At 43.0% G+C, this 16022-nt stretch overlaps 2 protein-coding genes across 2 annotated transcripts; both read left to right on the top strand.

Moving 5' to 3' along the window:
* Positions 1 to 3146: 3146 nt before the first annotated feature.
* LOC131293389 (keratin-associated protein 19-2-like) lies at positions 3147 to 3744 on the top strand. The gene is made up of 2 exons (XM_058321468.1): positions 3147 to 3333; positions 3398 to 3744. Exons 1-2 carry the CDS (start codon positions 3147 to 3149, stop codon positions 3742 to 3744), a joined length of 534 nt encoding a protein of 177 aa, XP_058177451.1.
* Positions 3745 to 5530: 1786 nt separating this feature from the next.
* LOC131293388 (shematrin-like protein 1) lies at positions 5531 to 5944 on the top strand. The gene has a single exon (XM_058321467.1). It carries the CDS (start codon positions 5531 to 5533, stop codon positions 5942 to 5944), a length of 414 nt encoding a protein of 137 aa, XP_058177450.1.
* Positions 5945 to 16022: the final 10078 nt, after the last annotated feature.

The raw sequence follows: 16022 nt of genomic DNA, 5'->3' as shown, positions 1-16022 counted from the left end.
CTCATGATGCATAGAATGGAGTAATTATAAATAAGATAAATCTTCATGTTCCGCGCAATTTACCAAACCCATCAAATTTGGGGGATTTTTGGGCCCAACGGTTGGACAGTCAATAAAAGGCGCTCGACATATCATCGATAAATCATCGCGCTTGTGTTTAGTGACCGTATGTTTGTTCAACCGATATGGCGTTTATAGTGTGTCATCGAATGACGCCCGTACTAGCACTTCTTGTGTGCGGCCTCAGCGTACTGCAGCTCGGTGCTTCGGTCGAGTTGAAGGAGCACGTTCCCAAGGACCCGGTGGCCACTGCCCGACATTCCGCTTCCGATCACGTGCGGGAAATTCTCGGTCGTGCCTTTGGTGCCGATGAGCACTCCTCGCACTCCCGGAGCCACAGTTCGAGCTCCTCGAGCGACGAGCACAGTGACAACGGAGGCCGACGTTGGGATCGCCATCGGAACAGCTGCCGGTACGTGAGTCGTTCCGGGAAGGATTGCAAGTGCCGCTGCAGCGACCGCAAACGGGATGGGGGTCACTGAGTGGAAGAACCTTGCAATTCTCGAAAAGTGTATTGCTCCTCTCGCCTATTTGAATAAAGTGACTAAGGGTGTCGAAAATCAACAAAATTCTTCTAGTTGCGTGTTTGGTCGTTATTTTTTTCTATACTCATGATAATGGTTACAGTGACGGTGTGAATGTGTAGGTTCGGTTTCTCCAAACGCTTGACCTTGATAAAATATTGAGTCACCACCAACGGTCAGCTGTGATATCATAACTGGGGCCAAGTCTGCGTTATCGTCTTGAGCTGCTTGAGACTGCGCCCTTATCTGCGTTCGTTGCACTTTGTGTGTGGAACGCACAAGGCTAAACCTCTGGGTAAAGGTCATGAGGAGATATTTTCAGAACCAAAGCAAGATAAAGACATAGTATAACGTTTCTAATTCGTTTTAAAGGCGAAGAATAATTTGCCTTTGTCAACGAACATTAGGCATTAGAAACTTGCCGGGAAGATTAATAATTGTTCCCAAATTAGATGGCGAAACGAAAAGCGGCGAAATACGAAATATTAGCAAACTTCAAAATAATTATTGTCATCACTACTGCTTCTTAGTAAATAATGCAATTCAAAAATTTAGTCATTATTGAGATTTTCTAATTAAGTCGAGTACGTACGTGTATAAAAAATCTGTTCCCTATCATTTTTGGAACATTTGTTGGTGAATTATTCATTTGTTTGTTTTTGTTGTATGCCCATCCATTTTAAACATATTACACCGTTTTCGAGCCCAGCTAAGCATCGTTCAACTACTTCTGTATCACTGTTCAATCGTAAGTAAACATTTGACGTCCAAGTAAAATACTGTGTGTAAAATCCAAACGTAAATGAATAAAGTTCAATCGCAACGAAACATTTGATGTAATAAAGCTGATACGTTTACATGATAAAGGTTTAACTTCGTTTTGTTGATTTAATTTGCAAAGACCATTAGAATAAAAATAAATATACATTTATAATTTATGTAATTTATAATTCAGGCACAAAATTTTATGATAATCTGCATTTGGCGTAAAAAAATCTTGATCTTCGTGAGAAGTTGTTTTACAGTTGTTGTAAGTTTTCGTGGATTTCGGGATGGCATTTCTACATTATTTTCGTCTGCCATGTTCGTCAGTAACTCACTTGAACGATTAAAAAAGCTCTTTGTGCTCCGCAGCTAATTATTTACCATAAGATTACTTACTCAATGATTGTTTTCCAACGATTGTAAAAAGCGATAATAGGGCAAAAAACGAATCCGGGCAATATAAACGTGCATTGAAATCGGAGGCATCAAATGTTTCGTTGCGATTGAACTTTATTCATTTACGTTTGGATCATGCACAGATAGGCAACAGTATTTCAGTTGGACGTCAAATGTTTACTTACGGTTGAACAGTGATACAGAAGCAGTTGAACGAGGCTTAGCTGGCTCGAAAACGGTGTGGCATAAACGGACCCATCCTCAAATATCATTTTGACACATTTGCATTTCCGATCATTGGTATTTGTAACGCGAAAAGTTTGCCCTTCCGTTTTTCTCTTTTTCCATAGAGTTTTGTTTAGCATGATTGATGACATATGATAAGAAAACGCAGCAAAAAGTACATAATGATCTTAAATAGTAAATGAATACGTGTACAAAAATGTGTGTAAAGCGATGAAAATTTGATTAGTCAAAATAACCCAACGTAATTTCAAAATTGGAGCCGTAAATATGAAGATTTTCTTTATATATAAGTCTGCCCATAAATAACTTGAATTGAACAGTTGCTTGAATCGATTGCGATTTTGTAAATTAGTAATTTACCAAGAAAATACGCGGTTCGGTTTTTGTTTTCCTACGCACAGTTAATTAGAAAAAAAGTTATCCTTCAGCAACGCCCTAGTATTGAGTTACATCAAATCTATCCCATCTCGCTGCCCTAACTCACGAAAACGGCAACAACGTGCTAATAAAGCACGCAATGATTCACCTTCTTCGCGCTACCATTACGGGCCTGTTCCTCACCAATGTCAAGTTGGCATCAAGAAGCATCCCGTCGGAAACGAATAGGCAGCCGTAAACCGGTTAGAGTTTAACAAACTTTAACCAACGATGTTGGAAGCTGGTAAGGGGAGGCTTTAGGGAGGTTAAAATGGCTACGTGCGCGCACGATGCTGAGCAGTTGTCGCCTCTCGTGATGCTCCGTTTCCATACGCGTCGGATTCGCCGTACACGAATTTCGGTGGAATGAAGCGTACATTGTTTGGAAATTTATAACCTACACTAGCTGGGGTTACTAGCTAGCGTTCGCGAATGAACGAACGGACATGCCTTCAGTCGGTGTGGCAAAGTGTGCTGCAAATTTTAGAACAATGTGTACCCTTGAAAAGAAAAGTGTGGACTTAGGGAAGGGTTTGGTACCAGCACATGATGTAATTGTCCGCCACCGTTGCGAACAATGGAACATATTGTATCTAATGCCACATCCAACCTGTCGCCGAGCTTCATCACATCACTATTTAAAGGACGAAGCTTCGGAAAGACAACATTACTCGTAGATCACATCCCGGACAGGTGACAGAAGTAAATTAGGAACCACAAACCCAACCGTCAATCGTGATGAACCCAATAGTCATCTTGTTGTGTGCGCTGTTGGCCGTATCCTGCCGAGCGACCACCACCGACCGCGAGGACGTTGCCGGCTCCAAGGAGGCCGCTTTGGCCACCTTTCTGCAGCCGCTCGAAGTGAGACTGCGTGACGATCGTATTCTGCCGGAGCGAAACGCAAGGGAACTGAGTTACCTGGGTAAGTTTTCAATATTTGATGATGAGAAAATTCCTGCGAAATTTTATCATTCGTCCTTTTCTAGGAACAGGATACAACTACAGTCCGTACACGGCGGGTCATTACAATCCGTACAACCCGGTGTATGGTGGACTGCATGCCCAGTACAATCCGTACAGTCCGTACGTCGGTGGGTTGAGTGGGTATGGCTCCGGTGTCGGTGGTTTCGGAGGAGTTGGAGCAACCGGTGCAGGTGGTTTCATTGGTGGTGGCCTGGCCGGAGGGCTCGGTGGATATCCGGCGGGTGGACAGCTTGGATACGGCATCGGACAAAGCGGCTATTCGTACTCAAACGGCTGGAACGCCCTTCAAAGCCCGGTTGGATACGGCAATCAGCTCGCCGGGTACTATAACCGAGGACTTTACGTATGAGGGAAGGATTTCAGACTGACTAACGCACGATCGATAGAGCTCGAAACACTTCGGAACACGTTGACTGATAATAAAAAATAAATTCGAATTTATAGCAGCATCACAAAACCGAAGTCATATTTTACTTGTTTGGTTTTATTTTTCTCCTTTTCAATTTAAACATATCGTAATAAAATGAAGAACCTCTGTAAATCAAAACATTGTCCTAGAAAATCTTTGTACAGTATGTGTGTTTGCATTATCAAATGCTTTTTCTGAACCATCAAGATGTTCTTATTTAAAACAGAGCTCTGTTTGAGCAGTTAATTAAAAGATAGGACTACTCTGACCATCAATTAATTACACAATTTGATTAAATCTAAAAGGAACGCTTATAAAAATCCAACCTACGATGGGTTCTAAATCGAGATCCAATTCGGATGTTTACGGAAACGGTCGCAACATGGCACGTAGTCACAGCGCTGGGAATTCCGCTAGAAAACAACCCTTAGCCATACGATAACGCACACAGAAAAATCGTAAACACCACGAAGTCGTAAACAGGTCGGACAGAAAAGCTTCATCTCTTCCGCCATCGGGATAGAATCATCAACCCATGCCTCGCCGATACTGCGAAAAGATGCGGAATGCCACTTTGTGTGACGACACCCGTTTGTAATGGATCCACCTCTATTAATCCGTCTTGTGCGATCCATGGACGCGAATCACTTAATGGACCAGCGGAACACCGAAAATAAAAACTAAATCTTTGCCTCCACCCCTCCCTCCCTGAAAACGAAGCTTCGAGAGATCGGTCGGAAAGTGTGCCGATTTTAATTCGCTTATGTTTAGGAGACCATTTTCGACTTACTAGCGTTCCCGGTCTCTACGTTGTCATTTGTCGCCGGCGTTGTCGTTGTCTAGCATTGCCATCCGAATCGAGAGATTCACACGACATCGTACCTGTCCGTTTCTCGTCCCATCAGGTTCTCCCATCCCTTCCTTTCGTCTTTGGTCGATCCACCCGAAAGCATCTGCGCAGAAACAACCAAATCAAGCTGACCGGAGGCTGTGTGTAATGTATAAAAGCGAAACGATCGCGACCGGGAGCCGATCAAACCGAAGACAGCCATCGAGTGGAAAGGAAAGAAGTGATCCTTCGCAAGGGCTACCTTCCGTCGTCTGGCCGGAAGCATTGGTGTGAAATTCGTAGACGAGAGGGAGCAGCTTGTCGTGCATTTTGTGTGATTTGAAGGTAAGCGTCCGGAAGAAACGTTCCTAGGTAGGTCGTGATTGAAGTGATTAGAGTGACAATTGCGCCATCACAAAACTGTTTTGGCTCGTTCTGACCCATTCTACCGAAGTGTTTAAACAACAACAACACCTAGCCGTTACGTGAGTGAGTGCTAACTTAGTGAATCAGTGAAAAACACGACTCGGGATGATCTGCAGTAAATCGGATTCGCGGTGTGCTAATCACCGTTTTTGTCACCACGATCATCCCGGGGGTTTTATTCGTTAGATGCTGTGAAATATAAGCAAATAGGAAAAGAGAAGATCTGCTGAGAATGAAATCACCGCACCGTGACCGGTTTCGTCGAGTGGCTTTCTCAAACGAATCGATCATGCATGAACGACAATGACCTAGTTCTATCGATTTATCAGTGAATATGTTTTTTCAATAAAAAAAGGAGATGTGAAAACGTTTTATCTTGCAGTAAAAATTTAAAATATTCACTCATTTTCGCTCTTTCTGCATATTTGAATTTACAGAAATATTTTACGAGAGAAACATACGAACTGAAAAATGAAAACCTTCCAAAGTTGCCTGATGCTTATCGTCGCCCTGGTGACGCTCGCCAGCGCCTACCCAGCTCAATCTCAAGACAACAACCCTGCGTCAGTGGAGACGGTTCGGTTGGTTCCGGTCGAGGCTGCCGATAGCGTACCAGAAACTGAAGTGACCGATTCGGAGAGCGCCCGTCAGAAGCGACATCTTGGCTTCGGCGGTGTTGGCATTGGCGTCGGGGTTGGGTTGGTCGGCGGTGGATTCGGCGGGTTCGGTGGTTATCCCGGGTATGGCTATGGAGGATACCCCGGCTACGGATACGGTGGATTCGGCCCCGGTTTTGGATATGGCGGCTACCGCCGTTACGGCTATCGATACGGAGGTTTTGGATACGGTGGCGGCGGCTACGGCTATCCGCCGTATTATTTCTAAGTTAAATTATTATTTGTAAAGCGAGAAAAACGAGAGAAAATTGGATCAAAAAATAAATAAAATGCGATGTGTTTAAAAAAGCAAAATATTTCCACCTTTGCTGCACAATTATTTGGCAATATTCTCGAAAAAAGGGCATCTTTGTCTACTCTAACATAATTATATCGTGCGTGGGAAGCCAACCATGAATGCTGATGGGACAATGAAACCGAAACGTTACCGCATCGTTTGAGTAGTGCAAGGTCACGAAAGGGGTGGCTTGCGAAATTCGAAACGAAACTCTTGGCTGGCCAACGGACAATCATCGGAATGAGAAGAAGTAAAACAATGTGCTGTATATAATTTGTCAACACTCCAGAGAACATTCCAGACTTCCACAATAGTGAGATTTTTCTCATGCAGTTCAAATTATGTTCACAGTGCTAAATTCAGATCTAAACTTGCAATTTGTGCACATTTGATCGCTATTGAAAAATTATAATGGCTTATGTTTATTGAGCAATTTAATTGCTTTTTAATAATTTTTCGACATAAAAGAATGTGAATGAATAATTTCAATTAAATACAAAATGGTAATATACATTTCTTTAATTTAATGGACATTATATTTGAGAAACGAGATACGAGTTATTATTTAAATCAATTTAGGTAATTAAACACCATAACTTTAATCTTTGGATCAAATTGTGAACGCAGTAAACACATGATTTGTGACGACAAATTGCATATAAGTGTATTTCGTAATCTTCTCCATCTGGAAAAGGAAATTATTAATTCCGTTGTGGAGGAAACGAGTCGCAGCGAACGATCCGGACACCTGATCGTAACATATCTAATGCTTCAGCATTCCATGTCGGTACTGCTCCCGGATCATTGCACCCCATTGCATACACCACAGCCACACACACACACACACACGCCCAGAGGGGGGAACCACAGCTTCTTACCGGACGACTCATGACGTGATTAGCACTTGGGATCGTGCGATTCATGAATGAAGCCGCGCATGACAAAGCAATATGTTAAACGATTCAATCGATGCTTCCTTACGAGTCCACGGTAGTCTGCCGGTGGATCTGCTGGATGAGAACATTTAAATTTGATTTAACGTTGATTGTCGCTACCGCCTAACGACGACCGGTTTCCCGGGTGGAGAAAGTCTAATTATAAGTCGCTAGGGTGGGGCGTGTAGGTACGAACCGAAGTGTTTCGACACGTGTGGGAGAAAAACAGGAATCCCCGATAGCTAAACAAACAATCGTGACGATCTTAGGTAAATATGTGATGTTGTAGGCTGGGCTTGCAGAACAAAATTACTCTCAAGGTGTTTCAATATAAAATGGAAAAGAGAATGCAATTTGTACTGGCTTAATGCACCATTTGAGTGAGATTTGATAGAACTAGGTTAAAATGTTTTACCACAAACTTAACAAGTAAATTTCAAGGTGTCTTTTCTGATTGGTTCATATTTTTTACACAGGTTGTTTGTATGGAAAGTTTGAAGAAATAAAAAACGGTCATTTCATGCATTTCCAGCAATTAAAAATCAATCACCTTAATAGAAATCATGTGGTTTACGATTAAGCTCAACGATATTATACCTACCAACCCAACGTTATTCTTCAACATATCCTAGTAAAACTAGAATTACATAAATGAAGAAAACATTTCTTGCAGAAGTATAGGAATTGTTATAGACTGCATTGCGTAAAAAATAATGTTGCCTAAAATGCGAGAATGATAAATGTTAGACTTTGAATTTTTCTATTTTGATTTCTTTGCTTAAGTAGCAATTCATTCATTTTAAAATGATTATATGAAGAATCGTTTTCTCATCGTTAGGTCTTCTTCAGCATGTGTTTCCTTTCTTGGATCGTGTTATATGATTTCGTATCTACTCTTCTTCTGTTCTCCTTGTGATATATTCGAATATATCAAAACATCGTTCAAACTTTGTCATGCAATATCACAATGAATCTTTATTCACAACGCTTGCCTTCCATAGAAACAAAGAGTAAATCACATCAATAGTAACGACGATGGCCATATCCTCCGTAGCCTCCATAACCGCCCCCGTATCCTCCGTATCCTCGTCCGTATCCGAAGCCTCGTCCGTATCCTCCATAGCCTCCGTATCCTCCGAATCCTCCGCGATATCTGCAATTAATGGGCACAACCATGTAGCATTGTCCAGACGATCCCGTCGTTGTTCGTTTTCAATTTGTTTTCCTACAGAATAAATTGCTTTCTTACCCGCCATAACCACCGTATCCTCCTCCGTATCCGCCACCATACCGGCTGTGGCGCTTCTCCCGGACTACCTCACCGTCTTCGTACAGCACGACAACATCTTCCTCCGGGGCAACGGCCTGAGGCTCCTGCGAAGGATCGTCCAGCACGACGGGTGCTTCCCCGACGGGAACGGCCTCGATGGCGACGAACGCCAACATCACCAGCGCAACGCACAGAAACACTTTCATCGCGAACCGTTTGCCTTCGTTCTTTCTTAGCCACGTATTATCTGACGCTTTGATGTGGTACCGGTGTCGTTCTAGGTTGGTTTAGTGCCGATCAGAAGCGCGGTAGCCGTATTTATACGGACGCCCTTTTTTCGCGCGCCAGCCCCATGCCAAACGAAGCGTCCCGGTTTGTGGGATTTTTCTTACCGCCCGCCCGTACAAGAACGGCTCGCGGATGGCATTTCGTATCGTTTGTCATCGTCACCACGGCGCAAATCCCGACGCTTTCGTGTGTGCCTTCCGGTTTCCCAGGTCCCCGCTTACCTACCACCCGCGGTGCAAACAGTAAGAGGATCTGGTCCACCGTCTGACCCTACTACTCATATTGCATGTTTACCGCGAGCGATAGCTAAGCCGGCCATATGCTAGTGTAGCCATGTGGGTATAGTTGTACATGTATCGGTGAGGTGTTATTTGCCTTCGGACGTGCCGCATCGCTTGCAAAGGGCAACGCAGCACTCAAAAGAGATCCACGGCACGTTAGGCGACGAACCTGTTATTATTCTTGTTTTCAATCAATCCCACCGAACTGGATCGATTTTATTTTGTCATTTTCTTAATCACAAACCTGTCCAATCTTTCCACCACCAGGTGTGTGCAAGCACCGAAAACAAAACCCTCCGGGTAGAGATTTCTCATCAATCAGCAGAGTCGTTGGCATTCGGGGTTTTCCAAAATCTTTCGGTTGTTTACATCGTTACATGGGACGGAGGGAGACTCAATGTCACTGGGCGCCAGTGGAATGGTAAACAACAACCTATTGATTTTTCACCTTACCGAGGCCGTTCTGATGGGCGTGATTCATCTCCTTTTATGCGGGGCATCTTTTGAAGAGAAGAATAACTCGAAATCGACTTTGTAATATGACAGTTATTCTTCATTTTAACAACTAGGTTTACCTTTTTGAAGTAGGAAAAGTTTAAAGAAACACGGAAAGCTAGTTTTAACCCTTTTATTATAGTAAAATCATTTCACTTGACCTACATGTGCCAAGTTTTAATTTCTAATATTCAAATAAGATTTATCATTTGAATAAAACAAACCGATTGCCAATGTTTGAAAATTCCTTATGAGCGCTTTCTAAATTTAAAACCACTGCTTAGATAAAGTTAAAAAAAAGAAGACAAAAGATAATGTTAGGACTTGCGTTTGGACGCAAAAGACTTTTCTAATTCTTTTTCCTGAAAGTAACATTCTAAAATTCCCCACTACGCTTATGGTACTAAAATTACCGGGGAGATCTATTTTTGATGTTCCTCTAGCAATGGGGATTATCTTTTGTTGGGCAAACAACGTCAACCCGTCAATCGTTCATTCACATCACGCATCACGGCTTGAAGATGCCGTTGAGCGAATCTTGCGGCGAACAGTGTGACTTTCAAGTTCACCCCCACGCCGGGCACTTTCCCCACTCTCCACGGAGACGAGTTATGCAAATCTCCGGTCCGGTTCGCGTAGACCGATAGTTCGGTGATTCCAAGCCCCCAAAAAAGCCGCCGGTTTTTCAACAGTTATTTTCAAGCAGTTCAACCGGACGGGTCGAAGAGTAAGCATAGCGCAGCACGTTCACCGCCAGACACAACAGCGACTGTCACGATGAAGCTCCTGTGTGCGATATTGGTGATTGTTTCGGTGCTGCTGTGTTTCGGACACGCGCTAACACTGGTTGATTCCGCCGACGATATGCTGGCGGAAGAGAGCCGGCAGCTGCAGAGTGATACCATAATCCCGGCCGATGCTACGGTTCGGGAGAAGCGAGGCCTCAAGTACCAGTATCATTACAAGGAGAAAAGCGTCGGTGGATTGTTCCCGTTCAAGCAGACGATCGAGCGCAAGGTGCACATCAAGCATGGCCATGGACTGCTGGGCGGTGGCCACTATCGCGAGGTGACCAAGGTCAAGCAATTTGGGCTTGGTCGCTAATGAAGAGGAAAGTTGAAGCGCGTTGGCCCGCGCATGGCAAGACGGCCAGCGTTGCATTGTTGCACAAGTGTCGAAGCGGACACAGCTGTCTGAAGATCTCGAGCGAGGTCATCTGAAATGATGTAACGATCCGCTCGAATTACCTGCAAGTTGTACAAAAAGGCTTTTACTTTTGTAATAAAATTGAAATATACCAACCCATCCAAAGAAATTCTTCTTTGTTAAACATTTTACCTAATTAAATTACTTATCGATTATGCGGGTTAAATTATATTCGGTGATGATGAAAAAAACTAAATTATAGATTCAGTTAAGCAAAAATTGAGCTATCCTTGGGGTCTAAAAAAAAATCCAAAACACTCAAATATAATGTGTCTTTGTAGTATAGCACAATGACTTCATGCGATGCTGTAACATTCAATTTTTTTTCTGCTACCGCATCCGGTTCGTAATGATCAACGGGATTTTAGTACAATCGTCGTGATCTTACGTGACGTGCGAAGTGCGTTCTCGATCTTTTTCGTTTGAAACGCCTTTGGGTATGCAATACAACACGACACGCCTTCTGAGGTTTTGCTCGAAAATATTGATAGCAACAATGAGAAAAAAACCAAATCAACAATAGATTTGACTTTGAAGGTTTGAAGACACACAGTATTTAAGGAGCCACGCTTCAGTTTCTTAAAAACCATTTTTGCATCATAAAGCTAGTGTTTCTGACATGAACCGCGCCTGTTTTTTTCTTTCCTAGCATCCGGAAGTCAGTCTCAAAGTACCATTTGTTATTTTAATCTGTAGCATCTTTTGACCGTTCTGATCTTCTATGTGGCAGTTGGAGTGGCAGCTTCGCAGCTTCCTAGTATATTTTTCTCAAGCAACAAAAAACAGTAAACACCATATCACTAATAGATGTTAGCATTATTTGCATACTACCAACGAACAGTGTGTGTCTGTGTTTGCGATGTCTTTTTTTCTCAACGCTACACTCAGAATCAGGTTCTGACCACTCCACTGTGCCAGACCGTGTGGTCTGGTAAAGTTTGGTCTGTGGATTTGTTTGAATATTTACATTCGACATTGAGAATTCGCGCGCTTCACAGTTGTCATCTGTTTGGCACACACGAGAGGTTCTATCGGGGTGTGCTCGAGTGTAACCGTTTCAGTGCTCACATTGTCGCGACACCGTGAAAAGGCTCAGAATGTTCTTCGCAAGCTATTTGCTTCTAGCACTTTTGATGACGAGTAGAACGCTGGAATGCTCAGCCTTGGATAGTGAGAAACATTCTAGGGACCGACGAAATGCGTTTCTCTCGTTCCCCGGCGGTGGATTTGGAGTTGGTGTACGCTACGATGAATCCGTTTACCGGAACATACCAGGTATGATTTCAAATCCCTCACGAGTGTAGCCCTCGTTAATTAATGTTCCCGTTTTGCTGCTCTGTTTATAACCAGGGTTCAAATACGATAAATACCATGGACCCTATAGCCACCGCAAGCCTGATGCGTATGCCAATTTTAAGTGATACCAACTTTGTCCTTTCTTGGACAACGGAACCGTTTGATAGCCGCTTCTTACTGATTAATATGTTTCGTATGATGGCCAGCCAATTTACACCTTCGCCGTCGCATGTGTTCGTTCCAATCCATTGTGAAAGGTGCAAGTTGACGACGCCGTTTTCATCCGTTTTGATCCAAAATATTCTTCAAATAGAGCGGAGCTATCATTCCTTATACATCCGCCGGATGAAGTGTTGTTAAACTGTTACCAATTTCTGGGCCTCGTTTGTGAACTATTCAAAACGTAAACGACCGAAATGCAAACCGTTTCGATTGTGGCAGTGCTTCTTCTAGTGCTCGCTGAACTCAACACGGGCTACCCAAATCCCGTGCCTCATCTTTGCGGTGGAGTAGGTGTAATAGCTCCGGTTAGATTTGTTGGAAATTATGGTGGATATGGCTACGGTGGAGCTTATGGATTACATCGTGGCAATGGAGGATACGGATACGTGAATGGAAACAATATCCGTCGTCGTCGTCGCAAGCCTTTCTTTGCACCACCTACGATATTGATTGGATAAATATACAACAACGCTGTGTTTGCGTGAAGTGATAATAAATTAAATATGTTTTTATCAGAGCTGCACAATGCGTTTGGAATAATGCAATAGGTTTATAAATACACATAATTCATAGTTTTCTTATTGTTACACCGAAATCTTAAAAAAAAAACAACAGTTTAGCCATATTAAAAAAGTGGCGATTTATATCGTTGGTTCTGTCGAGATGCCCAGTTGTGTACTATTAGTCATTGGGTAGTCGTTCTGCTCGAGTGATGCGATCATTAACACTAACAAGCTATTGCGATCCACCCAACGTCAAAACGTCGGTTGACCAGTGCCAGACCTATGTTGATTCAACTCATCTCAACCGATGTGAGGTGGTGAAAATTATCGCATTCCGTTTCTATTTAAAACCGCTTCCGATATCCTCAGTCGGATCATTCGCTCATCGATCGGCAATTGAAACGTTGTGAAATTATTTGCAAAGCAGCATTGTTCACCTCGAGACAGTGACTTTTTACCAAAAGATGAAGAACCTCGTCGTTGTAGGATTTCTTCTGGTGCTCGTTGCAGTGCTGTCGGTGCATTCGAATCCCGTCCCTCAGTTTGGTATTGGAATCGGAGTTGTAGGCCCTTACAGACCGTTCGGATACGGAGGTTATGGTGGATACGGTGGATACGGAGGCTACGGAGGTTACGGAGGATACGGAGGATACGGAGGCTATGGAGGATACGGCGGATACGGAGGATATTATCGTCGACGACCCATTGTGACCCCGATACTTTATGGATGAAAGTGTGACAGCGAAAGACTCTGTTCTGTATGAGATTGTAAATACTTCCGTTGGATATTCACTCCTGATATGTTTTATTCTATAACGCAATGAAATAAATATTTAATACAAACAATACTCAATGCGTTTCATCTGATTTTATTAAGGTTTTCATGTTCCTTGCTTGGGGTGTTAATTTCTCGATATTTGAGAGTTGAAATAGAGCTCAATTTGTAAAGTTGAGCACTATTCGTCATGATTAGATTTGTTTTCCACGTGTTCCTAACATTCCGGGCCTGTTGTGTTTGATGAACGTTCGGTTGTTTCTTTTACATTTTCAATCAAAATTGGAAAGTTGAAAAAATAATACCTTGCCTATGAATACCTTGGCTCATTTCATATACGCCTGAATGTATACTTTTTGCAATACCTGATTGGAAAGCTTAATCCGATGGCGAGGAGAACCTACCAGAAGTAGAATATTTCTAAAACACAGAAAATATACAAGTATCATGTTTGTTTTAAACTGTTTATATTACAATGATCTGTTCTGTGAGAGGTCAATTGTGTAAATCGGTTAAATGACTACAAAGTTATAAACAAATTTGCTACTCATCGATCAGTTCCTGCACGTTTACGTTTTTACAATAACCCCTTGAAGCGTTCTAGCTGAACGCTGTAGGAAAGGGAAACCTGATCATTTGCTGGAACGGGATGAAACACCTTTATACTCTTGAATAGAATATTCGAAATGGAATATTATACCAAAAAAATCCAACAAGTTCTTTACACGGTACGACGCACGGCAAAGTAAGAAACTTTCAAGTTATAAATATCACATTCGAAACGGTTTATTTTTATCTTTTTGTTACAAACACTTCAAACATCTGTACATTTGCAATATAATGATCATATAAATATGTATATACATTAAAGCTACTTATAACACTTATTGCACCGACACCTTAAGCAAATTTCCAATTTCTCCATGATTCCGTTCGGCACGAACATCCTTCTCAGCTCCTCCAGGGCAGTAAAATGGCTATAGTTTATAATTCCACTCGTTGTCCAGTATCGCGTTTTGTACACTTTCGGCATCCGCAATCCTTTTTCTTCATCCAACAATGGCTGGCGGGGCGGGGAAAAACTTGCGCCTCGGTTTTCTCGTCGCGATCGGTCGGTTAAATCGAAACGGAGAGGGAAAATCGTCGTACGTTGGAAACCCATTGGAACGCTGGGCACTGACGGCTTCGAACGCTGCGCACATCAGCACCAGAAGCAGCAGAAAACTGTGGAACTTCATCGTTGTTGTACACTTGATCGTACACTTGACTTGAGGATTTGAACGGACGTACTGAAGTGGTATGGTTTGGTGCTTCTGATACGATCGAGTTTATATAGATCAGACATCGAGCTGGTAGCACCGGTGATGGGTGCTAATTGAATTCACAGAATCTGGTTACGGATTGATCCTTCAGCACGTCCGGAATCGAAACAAGACACCTTGAGCTTTCAGGGCCCGATCAAAGGGCTTCCAGGGAGCAGATGGCTAGAACGTAACACGTGAAAAATCCGGTTCGGTTGATCTAGATTATTCTAGTTTTCGTACGAATTGCGACACAGTTTTTCCGAATATTTTGTTGATGAATCTGTCACACCACAAACGGCTGGAATATACAAACGTCTTCTACTTTCCGGTTATGGCCGGTGGAGCCGGAAAGAAACGCTTATGGTGGCCTCGTTGTCGAATACCGCGGCGGAGTAACAGCGGTCCTTGATCGATTGCATCGCTCGTGCGGATGGCGTTCTGAGGTGCGACTTCCGCTACGAACAGTTGACACACAACAAACACCAACAACAGCAGTACCTTCAGCAATTGCATAAAATGGGCCATTTTCGGTGGGTGACTTGTTTTTTTTTTGAGTTATCGTTGAGCACTTGCGCAGTTCACTTTTAGATCACTTTCACGAACACGTTTTCTCCAACCAGCTGATGTGTGTTGCGATAAAAGTCTCCGATAGAACTGTTGTCACCGGTCTCCAACGGTGGAGTTTTATATGTAAAGCAGCTCATCCAACATCATGTAACCACTTCCACTACTCGGGCCCGCCAATTCGTAAAGTTCGTGCACAGTTGCATAGTGCAAATTAAAGAGTATGCTCTAATCAACGTCGCACTATGCTGTTTACTCTCCGCCAGTATGTTTACCGAAGCCAACAGTAGCTAGTAGCTGTTACTATCAATCCCTTCCCGGGTTGACTTGCCAACCGAAGAAGCCTTGAGTCGCAATGAAACAACGATTCACCCCGACGAGCGTATTTGTAATCCTTCTGGAGTACATTAAACCATTACGGAACGGCGCGGTATTTTCGCCGGTTGTCGCTGATAGCCGGTGTAAATACCGATTTGGCACCGTTTAGCACGTCCGAGTTCGCTTTCCGCTTCCGAGTCGGTAGTGGTTACGGAGAGGGAGCCAAACATTAGCCTTTACCACGAGACCTGAGGAACGTGTTGTGGGCTGCAGCGGGTACTTGTCGAGCCGCCTCTTATTTGTATCACCTCGAATTGTTCAATGCGTGGAAAAATAACTTATCCAGGTTAACGAGTAAATATTGTTGTTTATTTTGCTGCTTGTTGTGGTGTAGCAGAGGTGTTTTTCAAACGTAAGAAAACATTGGAAAACTACATTCAAGTTTTTTTCCGTCTTCGGAATCATCTAGATCTCCATTTTAGGATGCAGACCCTTAGCATAACTTTGATAACGGCATCGCCAAAAATAAAATAAATAATCTTCACTAATTAC

The sequence above is a fragment of the Anopheles ziemanni genome, chromosome 2 (genome assembly GCF_943734765.1).
Source record: "Anopheles ziemanni chromosome 2, idAnoZiCoDA_A2_x.2, whole genome shotgun sequence".
Taxonomy (NCBI): domain Eukaryota; kingdom Metazoa; phylum Arthropoda; class Insecta; order Diptera; family Culicidae; genus Anopheles; species Anopheles ziemanni.
Note: the sequence above shows the minus strand (reverse complement) of the source record. Positions and strands in the feature narration are given on the sequence as shown.

What these genes read in the sequence shown, in the direction of transcription:
- LOC131293389 (XM_058321468.1), top strand. Translation starts at nt 3,147, where the DNA reads ATGAACCCAATAGTCATCTTGTTGTGTGCGCTGTTGGCCGTATCCTGC. An exon ending in AAGGGAACTGAGTTACCTGG is followed by an intron (nt 3,334 to 3,397) that starts GTAAGTTTTCAA and finishes GTCCTTTTCTAG; the next exon opens with GAACAGGATACAACTACAGT.
- LOC131293388 (XM_058321467.1), top strand. Translation starts at nt 5,531, where the DNA reads ATGAAAACCTTCCAAAGTTGCCTGATGCTTATCGTCGCCCTGGTGACG.